The 17,749-nt window shown below is 45.4% G+C and overlaps 1 protein-coding gene across 1 annotated transcript in view; it reads right to left on the bottom strand.

Annotated features, from left to right (window-relative positions):
* Positions 1 to 4,243: 4,243 nt before the first annotated feature.
* VIPR1 (vasoactive intestinal peptide receptor 1) overlaps positions 4,244 to 17,749 on the bottom strand; it is a 96,204-nt gene continuing 82,698 nt past the window's right edge. The window contains exons 8-13 of the mRNA XM_086866949.1: positions 17,354 to 17,414; positions 14,646 to 14,715; positions 11,234 to 11,325; positions 6,619 to 6,748; positions 5,966 to 6,007; positions 4,244 to 4,857 (exon numbers count right to left, since the gene is read on the bottom strand). Coding sequence (XP_086723075.1) covers positions 4,666 to 4,857; positions 5,966 to 6,007; positions 6,619 to 6,748; positions 11,234 to 11,325; positions 14,646 to 14,715; positions 17,354 to 17,414 — 587 coding nt within the window. The 3' untranslated portion in view covers positions 4,244 to 4,665. The remainder of the gene's footprint in view (positions 4,858 to 5,965; positions 6,008 to 6,618; positions 6,749 to 11,233; positions 11,326 to 14,645; positions 14,716 to 17,353; positions 17,415 to 17,749) is intronic.

The following is a 17,749-nucleotide window of genomic DNA, read 5'->3' as shown; positions in this document are numbered from 1 at the left end:
ATGCAGAGGAGAAAGGAAATCTGATGATTAGTTGATGTATAAAATGTCTTTTCTCCAGAAACACCTTCCTGGAGAAAAATAAAACTTGTTTCCTAGCAAAAAACCCCCAAACAAACCAAAAATAAAACAAAATGCTCAGATCTTTCGTCTTCTAGCCTTTCCCCCTGTTCATTCCACAACTGCAGTAATGCTGCTGCTGCTGCATACATAACTCTGATTTTAAAAAACTTGCTTGATTTTAATGCCCCTAAAATTCTGCAACAGAATTTCTTTTCTAAATCCTAAACACGGTCATATTCTCATTTCTTGCTGTTTTTGAGAGGGTCACAAAGCAACACAGGTCGCAGCTGAACACAAATATCTACAGTCTAATGTTAGCATTGAACCTGATACCTCTAGACCTTGAAACAATAATTTATTTTTTATATTTTAATTATTCTATACTTGTTAATAATTTTCAATAATTCCAGCACTGAGGTATAGAACAGGAGGGGCTCACTCTATCCCTGATGTAAAAAAGGAGTAAACAGCTCCAGAATGAAGAAAAAGGAATTATTTTGAAGGCAAATCCCAGTTTAGTGCTGGTGTAATTCAGGAGTCGCTGCCGTGAACTGATTGGTGCAAGCAGGACCAGAATTTGGCTTTGCTTCTGTGAAGAGTTTTGCAGCCCAAATTAATGATCCTCAAACACATCTGTGCCTTTTAGCAGAAGCAGAGGAAGTTTTAATACCGTGTAAGAGGCACACCTCTGATCCCGTTATGCCGCACGTGGGTGCAGCTGCCCTGCTGGAGCCAGCTCTGTGTTACACTGGGGCCAGGACAGCTCGCTCCACGCTGTCATCTGCAGAGAAATCCTTGGATTGTGTTTTGTTGATGAGAAATGATGTTGGATGAGGAACAGGGGAGACAAGGCCAAGTTAGGGAGCCAAATTCCTGCGCTAAGCCGCTTAAATAGGGCCCGGGCCCAATGTCATCATTCACTTGATTGCTCGCGTCCCCAGAGTGAAAAGCTGTGCCTTCACCTCCAGCTCCTCTGTTTTCCTGGAACACCAGGCCAAGGCAGCTGGGCTGGCAGCTCTGTGTGGCTGCCATTGCCATGCCTGGCACAGCAGGTATATTCAGCACGTTCATTTAGTCCCCCAAGCCCCCCTGAGAGCAGGAGGGCGACGTGGTTGGATGTTCAGTAATGAAATAATTGTGGGTAGGGTGCCTGGGGGCTCAGTTCTGGCATGCTGATGTACTCCACGCTTTTTGAAGGAGTCCCTCAGTTTAGGCAACATCCCGTCTTCAGGCTCCTGTGCAGAATAGCTCACTGGGGAATCTGAGAGGCTGCAGAGGAGCCTGTGGGGAGAGCAAGTAACCAGCTGGGTTTTCCCCCTGTCACATCTCCAAAAGGCAAACCTTTCCTGGCTGTCTTTGGCATAGGGTGGTGCTGGCACAGGTGAGCACAGGGCTGGCACACAAGAGAAGCTGCAAACACGCAGCAGAAAGCCCTGCAAATGGAGAGGGAAAGGGAGCACGGGGAGAGGAAGGGGAAGGTGAAGACCAGAGGGAAAATGCTCGATGTGTCTCAGTGCTGATGGCTCACAGGCCTTCCCCCAGCAAGGCTGCCTGGAACAGATGGGAAGGGATTCCCTCACATCCCACAGAGGAGGCTGCTGGCAATGGTGCTGCACTTCTGCTCCACAGCTCTGTGCTCCAGCTCCTCTGCTGCTTCTCTGGGACCTGAAATTGCAGTTCACACCTCAGGCACCTCAGTGCAAGGTTGGGCCGTGCTCCTCTGCAGCCCATCAGTTTTGTTGGGTACAAAGATTTACCGTGACAGATGAACAGGGGGAAAATGGCTTTGCAGCCTGATGAATCCAATCTTTCCCAGACTGACACTGCTTCAAAACTCTGAACCAGTGAGACAAAGCATTTTACTCCAAGAGGAACAACTTGGAAGCTGAGACAGAATTTTCCCTTGCTTCTTCTGGGATTCCTTGAAGTTAGTCATGCACCTGGAAAAATGCAGGTCAAATCCTTGCTTTGAACCAGGCACAGGAGAAGAACTGCTGGTACTGGTGGGATTTCTCCAGTATTTCCTGGGTGAGTTCTAATCCAGGTCTGCTCTCAGCAGAGCAACACGAGCACCAAACACAGAGAATCACAGAATATCCTGAGTTAGAAGGGAACCACAAGGATCATCGAGTCCGACTCCTGGTCCTGCACAGAACAACCCGAAAAATCACACCAAGTGCCTGAGAGAATTGTCCAAACTCTTCCTGAATACTGACCATGACCACTTAAAAGGTTTTTGCCTCTGAGAACCTCGTGGATTTCAATAGTTTCAGGGGTGTCAAGGCATAAGGGCTTCAATGCAAGAAAAGTGGGGATATTTTGAGCATCTTCTTGTTTTCTCTGCATTTTGGGAATCAGGGAGCTGCCTTTTTATGATCTTATGGCACAGCAGAGCTGGATCCTCACTGTTGATGTGGGCTCAGTGTAAAGTAGCCATAACAAATCTGGCTCACACCTGGCCAGCCTGGGGTCACCAGCACTGTAATTCCAGGAATTTTCACATCTTCCTATCCTCTCAGGACCTACAGGCTGGGTAGCCATGGCTACACTGTGACAGGATCTGAGCTGGCTCCCTGCAAATTCAGGACTGCATGTTTGCCCTTGGTGAATCACAGTTTCTCAAGGCCCTTCATTGACTCCAGCCCCTCACGCTGTTCTCAGTCCCACACCTGGAGAAATGCTTTGGAAGCATCCAGCTCAGCTGGTGACAGGCTCTGGGGATGGTTATGGCATGGAACTGTCAGGAGTCAGGGAGGAACTGGATCTGCAAGTCTCCTCCTGGACTCAGCGTGGTTTGTTGGCATCCCTTGCTTAGGGCAAACAACCCCCAGCCCCACCAAGCTGCAGCTGCTTCCCTCCAATGAACTGCATTGCACTGTGGAGAAATAAATCTGGTAAGCTGAGATCTCTGAGCTCCACAAGGGGAGCCCAGCTCCCTCTCCAGGTGCCTGTGTTGGTGACCCAGACACTCCTTCACGAGGACACCTTTTAGCAGGGTGGCAGCAGCCCAGTTTCTGAGGGTACACACGATCTGGGCAGGGATATCCCACTCTCAGCATAAAACTTTTTCAACCCCACTTGATGCATTTGAGTGAGACACAAACATGAGCATCTGTATCCGTGATTTTTCTGTCTTCTGACTGAGTTTGGGACTGTGGGGTTGCCTCAAATGAGCAGGACTGCCTTTAACATTTCTCCTTTGCCTTTGCACCATGAAAACGAGAATTAAAAAACCCTACTCCCTTGGTTTTAATGGGATCCATGTGCATTCCTCAAGTAGGAATTGCCCGTGTGGGAACTAACAGGCCCTCAGAAAAGAGGTAAAATGCACATGTCCAAGGATGGTGGAGAATTAGCACAACACATCTTAAAACATCTAACAGTGCCTTCATATAGCATGAAAGCTCCCCACAAAAGCTGAAGAAGAAATCCTTTTAATGCTCCTTCACTTCTTCCTCCCTCCTGGAGTGCCAGTTGTGTGCTGAGACAACCCTGTTCTGATGACAGAAATGTTACCTGCTGCTGTCACGCTAATTTTTTTCATCTGGAGGGTGGCTCCTTACGGCAGCTCTGATTCAATTAAGGATTACAGGGCCCTGTATCTCCCTTTCCTGACAGTGCAAGTGCGAATGAATTACAGCCCAATTATTTCCCCCTGATCCCTAACGATCCTGCGTGCATCCATGCACCAAGATCTATGGGAGAACTTAAAGAGAAAAAAAACAAAACCACAGCCATGCTCCTCTTTTTGGCACCTGGCCCTGGTTTTTATACATGCAAATTGAGTTTCCTGTTCATGGAACACAACCAAGCAAAACACCAGTGCAGAGAAGGGCGTCCTCACGCTGGTCCTTCTCAGTGATCTGCCCTTCCTCAGGGCCCCAAGGGTGCCTGGAAAGCTTCTGCTCCCAAGGGTGGTGGGGAATTAGCAGAACACACCAGGACATCCTCCAAGGGGCTTTCCTGGTGCTGCAGCTTCATCTCCACCTGTGTAAAAGGTGGGGGCCGTGGGCTGGCTTCTCCCTTCCTGCTCATGTTCTTCCTGTCCCTTCTCCCCGTGTCCCCAGCACCATCTTAGTGCTGTATCATCAACTCTTATCCACAGGAATTTTGGCACATTCATATGTTTGGCTCTTTTTTTTTCTTTTTTCCTGATTCCTGCCTCTGTCTTTCCTTTACTGGCTTTCTTTTTTTTTTTTCCTTTTTTTTTAAAAAGTGCAATTTGTCTCTTTCAGAGATGCCAGTTCTGGTAAAGCCACTGAGGACTGAGCCTCTCCCTCCCTTACCCCCAGTACTTCATTATTTATGACACATCAGCATCTCCCAGGCTGTCCTCAAGCAACTTGGACAATTCCCCAGAGCTATCAACCCCTGAGGGCTTGAAACTGAAGAGCAAAAGGCCTGAAAAGAGGGAGAACAAAAGCGTTTCTCTGCCTCTTGGCTTGTCCGATCTCACTCTGGACGCCAGCGGCTTTTCCAGTTGCGTGTCCTCTGTTGGCTCATGTGGAGCAGGTCATTTCACAGGGATTTGTCAGGGGATCACTGGTTCCCAGGGATCCTCGTGTCTCAGTTTTGGACTCTCAGTGCCTGGGGAGCCTCTCCCCATCACACCAGAGAGAACTCGGCCTGGAAGCCGGAGCAGCGGCGCGTCTTTGGCGAGCACTTGGTCAGCATGGAGATCTGGGTGCTGAAGTTGGTGCCGTTGCTGCCCAGGGAAGGGTGGTGGTACTTCATGTCCGAGCCCAGGAACCGCTCCAGGTGCCACCTCCGCCACTTCCTCTTGAGCTCAGCTTGCACCTGGGCATGGGAAAGACAGAAAAGGCAGCACAGGGAATCACTTGGTGCTGTTCTGCCCTGATTGTGTGAGCAGCCATGGGTAACCCACCTGCCACAGGGCCAAGAATCACTTTATAAAGGCCACTAAACTTGGCTTGTGCTGAACTTCTAGCCATGAAAAGGGGACGCTCCAGCCAGTAAATTACTGGAGCAGAAATCCCTGAGCTTCATCAGAAAGGAATTTCTTATTGATAGAGTCAAGGTGCCAGACTGCTTAACTTCCGTTAACTTTATGAGTATAATTAAGATGCTTTCTTTTTCACTGCCCTGTTTTTGGTCCAAATAGAAATGATTTAACTACAGCTTGTTTTGTAAAGCTGTCAATACAGCTGGGCTCTTTTTGACAGAAGCTGCTTGTTGCTGTTCAGAGAGTTTACAGAAATAACCTGGTTTATGCTGTCCCAATCCAAATCCTGAACAAACCTGGCCACTGTCCTTGTCCCCTCCTACAGCCCTCCAGTGCAAATTTTTTGGTAACAGCATGAATTAGATGAAACAGCTGTGTCTGAAGGGCTCTGGGATAAACAAATACAGGAACACAATCCCAGGATGAGAGTGCCAGGACTAAAATGTGGGAAAGTCAAGATTATTCCTGCAAGGCAGAAACACGTTCATCTGCACTGCTCTGTGTTTAACAAATCACAGCAATACCTGTGCTGGTTTTGGCAGTGGGTGTGATCTGGGGAGGATTCCTGGAGGGATCAAGCATGAACAGGGCTTAGATGGGATTTATCCTGCCCTGCTGAAGGTGGTCCTTTGGGATCAGGAATTGTGCAAGTTCACACAGGAGTTCTGCTGATGCTGTCTCATGAGGAAAGGATGGGCTCAGCAGCAGTGCTACAGTGCACACACAAGTCCTGACATGTTTATTAATTGTTTTTATTAATTGTGCTGAAAACTGTCAGGCAAATGGTTGAATTGTTTTCCTGGAGATGTGATTTGGATGCTCCCCCCAGTATTGTAACATCAGGCTCAGGAATGGAACACTTCTCAATCCACTCTCTCCACATGCATTCATTTCCTCCTAGCTGCAAACATTAACCAAAAACCACTGATGGTCAGGTCTTACCTCTCCATTGAGAAAGCAGTACAGAACAGCCACCACAAATCCCTGGGAAAGGAGAAAACAGAATTTTAGCACTACAGACAAGGAGAGAGTGTAGATCCATTCCTCTCTCAAAGGAGAGATCACACTATCACAGAATTATTACATTAAAGACCTCCAAGGTCATCAAGGCAAGGATTCCCCCAGCACAGCCAAGTCCATCACTAACCCACATCCCCAAATGCCACATCTGCACAGTTTTTGAGCACTTCCAGATGCCAGATGTGCAGTGATGGTGATGTAGACAGGGATGTTAATCATTCACCACTGAATGAAACTTGCTGCTCAAAGCCCCATCCGCCCTGGCCCTGGACACATCAATAACACAAAAACTGAACTGAGGTGCTTTTTTTTTCTCCCTTAACTATGAAAAAACACAGAGACATTAATGTACAGAGGAACACTTTCTTTTCATTTCCTAAAATGAGGGAAGAGAATCTCCTTCTGGAAGGCAAAATACAAATTTATCTTTCATCCTGGCCAGGCTGGAGCGAGTAGATTTTCCACAAAGGTACAAGAGCAGTACAGGGCACACCCAGGAAAAACCCATGTCCAGCTTGCTGCATTTGTCCCTGGTGACAGAGCTGGTGACAAACCTGGTGACCCAAATGGCTTACCTGGAATGACCCAACCACGAGCTCAAAGACCAGCTTCACTTCTGCTTTGAAGTTGTCAGGGAAGAAAGCAAACATGATGTAGTGAATGCCAAAGAGAGGGATCAGCAGCAGGGTGGACTTGGCCAGCCTCCTGTTGGAAAGACAAACATGAGCCATGACAGGAGAGGGAAGAGGGTAAGAGGCTGAGGAATCCTGCAGCTGAGCCCTGTGCATCCCCGAAAATTTATCATTTCTCCTTGTCCCACAGACTGAAGAGGGCTGGTGATTTCAGACCTGGTGGCACCATAAAATGTGACGTTTTTATTCCCAGCAGCTCCACTGCAGGTATTTCTTTCTTCCTCCTCTCTTCTTCCCCTCCCACCAGAGATCTTTTTTTCATCTCCACAAGCTAAATCATCATCTAGCAATGTCTTTGTTTGCCTGGGATTTCTGAAAATTACAGCTTCTGGGAGAGAAATGGTATGTTTAGCTCAGAATAATGACAGGCTACTGCACAATGAATGTCTCCAAAGGAGGGGGGCGAACAGTATTAGTGCTTAATGGCATCATGCTGGGTAATCAGGGGTCTAATTAGGAGGAGATGATAATGTATTAAATGTAATCATTATTAAAAAGTAGTCGGCAGAAAGAAAATTAAATCAAGGGTCTAAGGATGCTTGTGGGGGTTTTGTCTCCCTTGGTCACTCATCCTGTGACATCTCCCCCTCTCTCAGAGGCTTCTGGAGGAAATAAAGCTAAGTCTGGGATGTTGGAAATATTCATTTTTCCACCTGCAACCCTTCCACCTCCAAAGCCTCATCAGGCTCAGACCTCTCAGACCATCTTCATTTATTTGGCACCTGCAGGAGCCCACTGGGAGGCTGATGTGGCAGCTTTGTGCAGAGGATGCTCATCCCTGTGTCTCCCAGAGCTCTTCCCTGGGCCTGGCCCTGAGACAAGATCAACATTAAGGCTGTGGTTGGAGGCTCACCCCAGGAGAAATGAGAGCCAGCAGGAAGCTGAGGAACTTTGCAGGAATTTGTCTTTCCCACATCCCTCGCTAGCAGGCACATTCCTGCTCATAGGGATCCAAGATCTGAGTTCCCTTGGATGCTTTGCTCTGCCACAGGACTGTCACTGTCCCTGGTGATCATCATCCCTGCTCCTCACTCCCAGAAGCAGCTCTGGCCAGTGGGACCTGGTGTTACCAAGCCCTAATCCCCCCAGCTCCTGACATGTGAGAACTCCCTCATTTCCCAAGCAGTTCAGTGAATATCAACAATGGCTTTGCAGAGATCTCTCCTCTCTCCCCATTCTCTGAGGAACATCAGCCTAGAGGAGATGTGGTGCTACCTTTGTGTACCACATTGACAGAGATGCTGTTTGCAACCTCCAATGGATTACAAAATCTTATCATTGCAGACAACACTGGGGCCTTAATTACAATATTTTCCCTCCTGGCTGGACTGTGGTAACGAAAAGGACATAAATGACAGAACTTGAGCCCTCTCCTCCAATCTACACACCTCACACCAGTCTCTTGCTCCCAACACCAAGCTTCACCAGATATCGAGTTTTAGATTTTATTTTGACATCACGGCAAGAGCTCTGTGGTTTTTAAAAGACTCCACCACCTAAACACTGCACTCAGGAAAATCATCACCCAGTCACAGCATAATTTCTCCCAGGAAGCTCAAGCCTGGCTGTGCAGGAGGCAGAACTGCTTGGGGGATTAAAGCTGGTTAAATCTGCTGGAAGCTGTGGATTCTCAGAACCCTCACTACTCTCATTCCCAGCACACCCTAGACCTCTCCTTTCTGACATTTATGTGGTGACAGGTAATTTTGGGAAAACAAGTGTCCATTAACCTGCATGGGACCTGCTCCTGTCCTTGGGAGTGGGCAGGAGTGAACCAACATTTCAATCACTGAAATCATAATGGAAAAGTTACTCAGAGGACTCTGATGATGATATTGATCCACAGACATGGACAGAATGGAGAGATGAATTTTGCTCAAGTTTTGTGTTGCTGAAGATAAATTCTATTTGCCTGAAATATTGCTGCCCCATTCTTGCACATGTCCCTGTCATTTCCAGAAAACGTTTTTAGAGCTTCCAGTACATGAAAGCCCAGCTCCCTGCCTTGCAGCATTAATGAGGGAGTCAGCAGCACACCTGAACTTCCAGCCTGCAGCTAAACTCAGCCCTTTTGGAGCTGAACAATGCTGTCAGCATGTCAGCAGGCTGTGCTTGTAGAAAACAAACAATATAAAATACACAGGAGAAGGAGGGAGAAATGCTAAAGAGATATCCAGGGTGCTGTTAGTTTAAAACAGATTTGTCTCAGACTTGGCAGGAGGAACCCACACAGAATCACAGAGTCATTTGGTTGGGAAAGACCTTCAAGACCATCCAGTCCAAGCTGTGCCTGATCCCCACATTGTCACCAGCCCAGAGCACTCAGTGACACGTCCAGGCCTCTCTTGGACACCTCCAGGGATGGGGACTCCCTGAATTTCCTCTTCTCCAGGCTACACAGCCCCAGCTCCCTCAATGTTTCATCAGCAGCAGTTTTTTTGCTAAGAGCTGCTGGGTTCTGCGAGGAAACCCCAGGCTCTGGACCCCAGAAGTCTCCAAGATTGCTGTCTAAAAGTAAAAATATTAGGACCAGGCTGATAACTCACCTTGGTGAGATCTAACCTTCAGTTTCAGACAATTAATATTTGTTTCCATAGGAAAGTGTGGTGTCCTGTACCTACTGCAGTGAATAAAGTCAAGATTTCCAGCTGCCTCATCCCGATGTGGCTGGTGGCCAGGTGCCACTGCACAAGGGGACAAGTGTCCCATCCATCCTATATCCTCTGTGACATGTCCAAGCACGTACTGGGAGTGTCCTGAAGCACCTCATATGGCTTGGAAACCTGAAGCTTTAAGGGCAGGTTGGAAGGAGCTCTGAGCAGCCTGGGACAGTGGGAGGTGGCTCTGCCCACGGCAGGGGGTTGGAACTGGAGGAGCTTTAAGGTCCTTCCCAACCCAGAATGTTTTGTGATTCTGTGAAGGGAGCAACTGATTCATTCCCTAATGGAGCTGAGCCATGTTTCCAGGTGGTGAAGGAAGGGGAGGATCTGTAGATGTCAGGATCAGCTGTCCTTCAGCAGAACCCCCTGTGGGGCAGGTCAGTGAGGGGAACGCTTTTACCAACACTCCCTACGTTTGCTTACAAGGCAAAAAGAGCTTCCCTGGCAGCTCCCAGCTCACTGGAAAATGTGTCCTGAACCCAAAGCCCAGCATGACCTCTGAGATAATCTGGGCATAACTCTTGAGATGCAGGTTGGCAGCACTTTTGCTGAGGTGAACAGGAGCCAACAGTGCCAGGACGCTGCTCAGTACTAGAACATAATTAAATATGCTGATTTAATCAGTGCACCTGCTGCCAACCTGGGGTGTAAAGATAAAATTCCCAATTGGAAATCCAGAAGGGGAGGTGGTAGAAAGCCCAGGGTCTGGTGATGTTGGTGTGTTGTGATGACAGAAAAAATAGGTAATTGGCTTTGGCTGCTGCCAGGAAAATTAAGGTCAAAAACTGGCATTTCCTTTCATAAATCTGAGAATCTCTCGAGGCAGATGAAATGAATAATTCACCATCACCAGAGAGAAAATCTCAATGCCATGGCTAGGCAGGATTTAAGGAACATATTACTTTTCATCCTTCAGGAAGATGAACTGAGATTTTTTTCAGTGCACCTAAAGACACAGCTCCCTCCAAAGACAAAGATTTATGAGCAGTGACCGTGCAGATGCTGGACTTTTCTCATTTAATTATTTCCTAGGAAATATTTAATTTATATCCTGGATAGATGAAAAGTGGAGCCAGAACAGTGAGAAGAGTCAAAAATAATCTGCTCTGGACTTTTATTTTATTTGCATTGAAGCCAGAATAAATCCAGGCAGATAGACACTTCTTTCAGTCCTAAAATACTGCAGCTGAGACCAGCCTTGGCCACTGAGAGAGATGTTGATCTCTCTTGCATGTTGTTCATTATATAAAGCTCCATTGAGATCAACCCTCATATCCCTGGAATAAAAGCATTAAGTCAAGTAAAACTTCTAAGACAGTGATCCTTCTCAACAGAGAAGAGAAATGTATTGAGTTAATCCAATCTTGTTTAGAGATCTCTTTTAGGATAAGGGAAATTTGTCTTAGATCCTACTGAATGGTAATTTTCTAAATCTCTCCTTCTTTAAAACTGAGGGTCAGGGAAAAAAAAAAAAGCCTGTACACTGTGGAGAGGAACTTTTTGTTTTCCATCAGGGCCCTTCTGCCTTCAGAATCCAATAAATATTAAATATTCAAAGAAAAATTATATTTGGCTTCATGATCATTATTATTACTCTCATTTCTTCATCATTAATCCCAGGAGAAATCCCTCTCACCTGCCACAAACTGACATAAAACCTGCCCAACTGTTTTAGCAAATGCTCCATTTCCTGATTTCTAATTTGCTTTAAGCAATTAAAATTAATTGATTTTGATCAGTGCAGACAGATGCAATCACGAACCAAGGCTCTGTAATGCAAGCAGCCAGGCGGGTTTCCCAAAACACACAGAGTAGGGTTGGAAAAGTCTGGGACTTACGAATATTGGCTGGTCTCGTTGTGCCCAACATCTGGGGAATGCAGCTTCTGGACTAAGATACGGATGATGCAGATGAAGAGGATGAAATTCACCTGCCGAGATGGGAAGAGAGGGGTAAAACATCAGTGTTTTCCTCCAGGGGAAAGAGCCCATCGCTAGAGGGGAGCTCCTCTCACTGGAATGTCTTTGCCATGGAACGAGCTGTTGTTTAACAAGCCATGAGCAGAGAGCCCCGCCCGGGGGCGGGGAGCACATGGGAAACCGACACAGGATGGCATCTTGGGCCTGACATCAGCCTGCTTGGGACTTCGTGTCATACATCCCAAGTATGATGATGTCAAGCCCATAGAGCACAGCTCCGCACGACGTCCTGCAGCGCGCGCGGGAAGGAGCCTTGGCGCCCGGCGCAGGCAGAGCCCTCGGGAGGCGCTGGCATGGGACCGGCTGCTGAGCGTGGTGAGCCAGGGAAACCAAACCAGAACACCAAGCAGGATCCACTCCAGCGGGCCTCTGCTCAATCCTATTTGATACCGTAGGGTTTAGCTTTCGTATGTCTCAGATCCTGTACTGCTTTAGTATAGAACTCAAACTCCATGGCCTGTCAGCTGCTGTTCTCCCAGTTCCTCTCTAGGCCTGAAGCTCAAGGGCACCTCACTGTCTCAGGCCCTGAGGGATGCAAACAGAGAATTGAGGGGGCAAACTTGGGGTAAATGGCTTCATTACCTGAAGCTGTAATTGGAGGATTGACCCCTGGTTTGTAAATGGACCAAACTTATTATTATGTATGTAAAAACTCATAAAAATGTAAAAATTATATAAAAACTTATAGTATGAAAAACTCGTGACCGTTGTCCACCTTGGGTGTAGCCCCTCAGAGGCTTTTGACTGCCCAAGTTGTTCCCACTGAGGGCCTCTAATAAATACCCACTTTTATTCTCTTCATTTTGTCTAGCCTCTGTTTCAGGTAAACACCCCAAGGCATCATATATTGTCACATATCTCACATGTCTGGAGACCTTGTGCAGCAAGGGATAGATCACCAGGGCAGCAGGGGATGTTCCCTTCCTGGGATGTTAGACCAGAGCAGTCTGGCTGGTACTCAGATTTTACGTGGTTCTTTTCACCTCAAAAATCTCACAGCGCTCTACCAGCGTGCTCAAGCAATGTGAGCCCTATTTAATAGCAAAGGTGTAGAGCTAGGAATGGGAATGTCCTGATGGCATGAATTGAATGCAAATCTGATTCTTTCAAGGTCCTCTCCATTGAGTCATCCTGTTACTCATGCAACACAGACAACAGAAAAGCAATGACAGATTTCTGGGGACTTAGTTCACTTTTAGTTTGGAACACAACCCCTTTTGTTATCCTTTCATGGTCAGTGAATGTGCAAACGATGCTGATTTGTAGAGGCTCAGCAGCTGGAAGGGATTGTGTTAAATCAGCCAATCTGATTCCTTGCAAAAATAGATTACAAGATTTCTTCCAGCAATTCTTACACTTATCACAGCAATAGCTGAATAAAACAGACTGAAGCCCATCTCTCAAATAGACACTCTTTTTTCAAAGCCTATGAGTGACTGGATATTAATCCCATTTCTTGGTTATGATGCATTGCTTAATCACTTCTTACCTATCCTGAGCCATTTATCATCATTCTGTTTGTATTTATTTCCTCAAAAAAAAAAAAAAAAAAAAAAAAAGATTTGTGTGTCTGATTTGGTTGCATGTGAAATTTATTAGTCCAAACCAATATTATCTAGATCAATTACACTAATAAGCATTGCTAACAAACAAACTTCTGCAAGGAAGGCAGGAATGGAGCAATTAAATTCTGACTGTGGGCTTGGAGCAATCAAAAGCAAACAAGGAGTGGAGTGTGACATATGGGCTTGGTATAACCTTGGAATTCCATGGTAGAAGATACAGGGATCAGGACACTGGAGAAGTTGTTTAGATTATTTTTTTATGCCTAGAGTATAATCAAAGGTGATCAATGTGTTCCCAGTGCTTAACACCTTGTACACGAGATATATCTCATGTACCTTAAAGCTCTTATAGATCTTGTATATGTATTTCTTCCTTACACTGAGACACCAGCTGTATTCCCATGGATTTGGAGGAAATGCTGCATTACCCCCTGGAGAAACCTGATGTTCATCAGCCAGTGGCTATCATGCCTTTTCCTTAGGACAGATTTATAGGGTATCTGCTGAAGGAATATCAGGGTAAATTCTTTTTGGCAATGAGGAAAAGATTTATTGGCCAAAAGAAAATACAGACCCATCGATCCAAGGAGAATAAAAGGGTGTGTTTTTTTGACTGAAATCTTATCTCAGGAAAGGGAAAATACTATCTATAGCTTTCCAGGATGACATAAATATTTGGAGATGTGTCATCTAAGTATTATATTTCTTTCCAGTGAGGTAAACAGAGTAAAATGTCATTATTGAAACTTTCAGTCGGGAATCTCTGCCTGATAAATGCTACAGAACAAAGAAATATCTTCTTGTAAAGGTCATAATGTACATGGAATAGGAAGAATATCTAAGCAAAGATTTCTCTTTAAAAGAAATATATTTGATTTGATTTCTGTTGCTTTTTTTTTTTGCTTTCCTTCCCACATCGTTGATTTAATTTAAGGAAACTCAAAGCTAAGTTTAACTCCAGTTCATTTGATTTTAAGGTTTGGCTCAATACCCAAAGAGTAATGTTCAACCAGGATGGAAGGACTCCGAATTCCTCGGAAGTGTCCTGGTTTTCATGGTCAGGCTTGATCATATCCAGAGAATTAAAATAGAAAAACTTGATTTTTCTGGAAATTAGCCAAGCTTCTGCAGAACATACTCCAAAAATACTCAGCTGGAATGCAACTCTGTTCTGGTGCAAGAGGCAAATTCCTGTGGGAATTCATCTACTCCCTTTTTATCTAAGTGGAAACTCATGGTAGGACTCATCTCACGTTACTTGGTAGTGTTGACATCTACAACTGAACAGGTCACCCTGGTCAGCTCCGAGAAACAAAACCTAGCACAGGTCATCTGATGGAATTCAGGCATCCACTGATTCCTCAGGCAAAATGAGTCTTTCCTGGATGTCCAAGCGCATCCCTCAATCTCTGCTCGTGCACTCCCATGGTCACCCCACCAAGGAGATGGAGGTGGCCAAAGCTCCGTCAGGTGAGCTCCACCCTGGTCACTCAAACTCCTCCCATGGTCAATGCTACAGGTGAAGGTGTTTATGTGGAGGAGGAGGAATTCCCTCATCCTAAGGCAAATGTTCAGTGTACAGTGGGATTTTACCTGGCAGTGCATGTTCCATGGGCATTTACAGGACTCTTCTCAACACCCCTTCACCCCTCCCCACTTAGGACTAAAGATGGCTTTGCAGCCAGCAGAATGTGCTGATACTTTACCAAAATAGACACCAAAATAGGAGTTTTAATGATCCACCAGAATGGGGATTCCACTATTTCCTCCCAGCACCTAAAAAGAAACAAAGCCAGACTTAAAACATCAAGCACAGCAAGCAAGCATGTCTGTAACCATCTCACCTTTCCCTAAAAGCTAGGTTTTGCTAGGCAGGGTTGTGTGAAGAGGACTAAACCTCATGTGCATGGACTGGGAATGGCCAAAATTTGCTCTGCAGTGGCTGTGAACACTGGTAGGTACCAGAGATCCCAGATGTAATGCCAGTTTTTTCCCCTTGGCCATGGAATGGGCTGGAAGATGTTAGGCAGGGTGAATGTGGGGGAGGATGGTGATTTTCTTAATTTCTCCTACACTGAGCCCTGCTGCAGGGAAATTCTGTGGAAACCATGAAAATCAATCAAAATCAATGGAAAGATTCATCAGGGCTCTCCACCATCCTGGATGGAGGGGGTTTGATAAGCACAGAGCAGAAAAAAAACCCAACAAAACACAAAAACATCACATCCTTTTGAAAAAAATATAACAGCCAGTGGGGGATTGGTCCCACTAAATCCAGCAAGCTGCACATGAGCTATGGACTGAGTTAGGAAAGTCCACAGGGTCCAGGGTGGGATTTATTTCATCCTGAAGCCGGAGCTGTCTGCACACCCCACTGCTCACCTGGGAGTGCATTTGAAAGCCAGGAGGAAATGAGAGGAAAGGACTGATGTGTGACTGATATTGCTTGGGACACATTTATCTGCACACCCAGGTGATAGAAGGTGCATTTTTAGGAAAGCATGGAAATTGGGCTGCTTTCATGTAAGAACAGGTTAGTGGAGCCTACTGCAGACAATTTCACCCAGATTCAGCTCCTCTAATTCCAAATGTTTTCAGTGAAGGCAGTAGGAAATGAAGAGAGGCACTTGTAGGGCACAGTTCTTGAGAGCTATTTTAGGCATCAACTTTAGGATGATAAAAATTGCAGTCCATGGACTACATTGACTAAATCTGCCCTAAATCTACAGGGAGATGTTGAAAATTGCTCCCATACAGATGCTTCCAGTGAGGTGTATGCTGCCCTTTCATTTAGAATTAAAGTGGCCCTAATTATGTCTAGTGCACTTCATTTTTGAAATAAATTGAGACAGTCTAAATGAAGGTCACTTTCAGTTGAAGTTAGAATGTTTAAATAAAGGCTTGGTGTTGTTTAACCAATCTTACCTAATTAGGGTTTATTTAATCTGGATTAATTTCCTGTAATTTTTCTCTGCAGGTAATGAGAAAAAAAAAATCCGTGTTAGGTATTAATATATTCTGTAAATTCATGCTGTTTTACTCAGCACAAAAATCTAGGGCTTTAATGCCCCCAGAAAAATGCAAGGAATTCTGTGTTTTTATTAAGAATTGTTGGAGCTGAATGGGAATATATAGTAAGAACAACTGATTCCAGAATGGTTAAACCCTCCTGTCTCTGTCTCATTCTAGAGGCTGTTTATTAACAAAGTAAATAAGGTCAGTTTTATGCAGATAGAGTGAAACCATAAAGGAAGTGAGTAGCCCTCAGGAAATGTGCTGGCATGACTACAAATCAAAAACGCAGTGAGAAATCTAAGATGCTTCTCGTACCCAAAAAAGGGCAAATCAGGACACATTTGGAGGGGAAAAATGCATTTGGAGGGGAGAAAGTGGAGTTAACTCCAAGATGCAAATGTAAGAAGTGAATGCACACTGAGGACAGAATAAACACTTGATTCTGCATCTCTCTGGGATGTTTTCCTATAAAACCCTTTCCAATTACTGCAGTCTGACCACTTGAATAAAAGCAACAATGAGGATTTCAGGATCAAGTTCTTTTTACTTGCACACATCCTTGGATAACTCTGGTATCTGCCTCTTTCTCTTAGCTGCATTCTATCTGCTTCTTATGCAAAATATCAAAGGCTGCTTCTAGGTTAAAAGGGATGAAGGATAGATCCTAAAATCTGCTTGAGAAAAAGGAAAGGAGCGGAAAGGAGAGAAGAGAAGAGAAGAGAAGAGAAGAGAAGAGAAGAGAAGAGAAGAGAAGAGAAGAGAAGAGAAGAGAAGAGAAGAGAAGAGAAGAGAGGAGAGGAGAGGAGAGGAGACTCGAGGAGACTCGAGGAGAGGAGAGGAGAGGAGAGGAGAGGAGAGGAGAGGAGAGGAGAGGAGAGAAAAGAAAAGAAAAGAAAAGAAAAGAAAAGAAAAGAAAAGAAAAGAAAAGAAAAGAAAAGAAAAGAAAAGAAAAGAAAAGAAAAGAAAAGAAAAGAAAAGAAAAGAAAAGAAAAGAAAAGAAAGAAAAGAAAAGAAAAGAAAAGAAAAGAAAAGAAAAGAAAAGAAAAGAGCCTTTTTCAGTGGGAGAGAATGGGGTGTGTTTATTAATTCCCTGATGTTTAGTGTCAGTTCTGCAGGGTGCAAAGCTCTGCTCTGAGCACGGGGCCAAATGCAACCATCAAGGTCTGCTTACCAATTCCCTGCAAATATCCTGAGCTAGGCACTGGGAAGGAAAGAGGGAGAGTGATTTGCCTAAAATGACATTTCAGGGAGACCTTGGAGTGTTTCCTGGTTCCTGGTGGCAGGGGAGAGGTGCCACTGAGGAGCTGCTGGGTTTTGGGTTACTACAGCTGCAGGGCTTTCCTTGGTCATAAAGGAAAGCAGATTTATAAAGGAAAGATAATTGAGTGCACAGGCTTACCCAACATCGAAAAAGTAAATCCTGACTATAGTCCAGGCAGTGATGAACACGGAGGGGGCACCTGGGGAGAGAAGAGATGGTGTTGCTGTCAGAAGTTATGGTCAAATGGTTACCTGATTTCATTACCAAATTATTTAAAATCTGCCCCATTTCTCAGGGCTGTTCTCCCTCGCTGCCCATCTCTCCTGAGTGACTGATGGGATCCCTTCTCTCAGGGCTGCCAAAACACTTCACACTTTCAACCCTCACATGCCAAACAGGCCACGCTGCCTCTCCCTCCCTGTGGTCAGCTCTCTGCACATTGCACTCTTCTCCCAGCACATTGATATTCCCTTTGCAGTGCCTAGAAAAAGCTTCCAGGGGTGAAATGCAAGGAATAAGGATCACTCGAGACAC

The sequence above is a fragment of the Cyanistes caeruleus genome, chromosome 1 (assembly GCF_971803275.1).
Source record: "Cyanistes caeruleus chromosome 1, bCyaCae1.hap1.1, whole genome shotgun sequence".
In the NCBI taxonomy this organism is placed as follows: domain Eukaryota; kingdom Metazoa; phylum Chordata; class Aves; order Passeriformes; family Paridae; genus Cyanistes; species Cyanistes caeruleus.
This window is presented reverse-complemented; position numbering and strand designations above follow the sequence as displayed.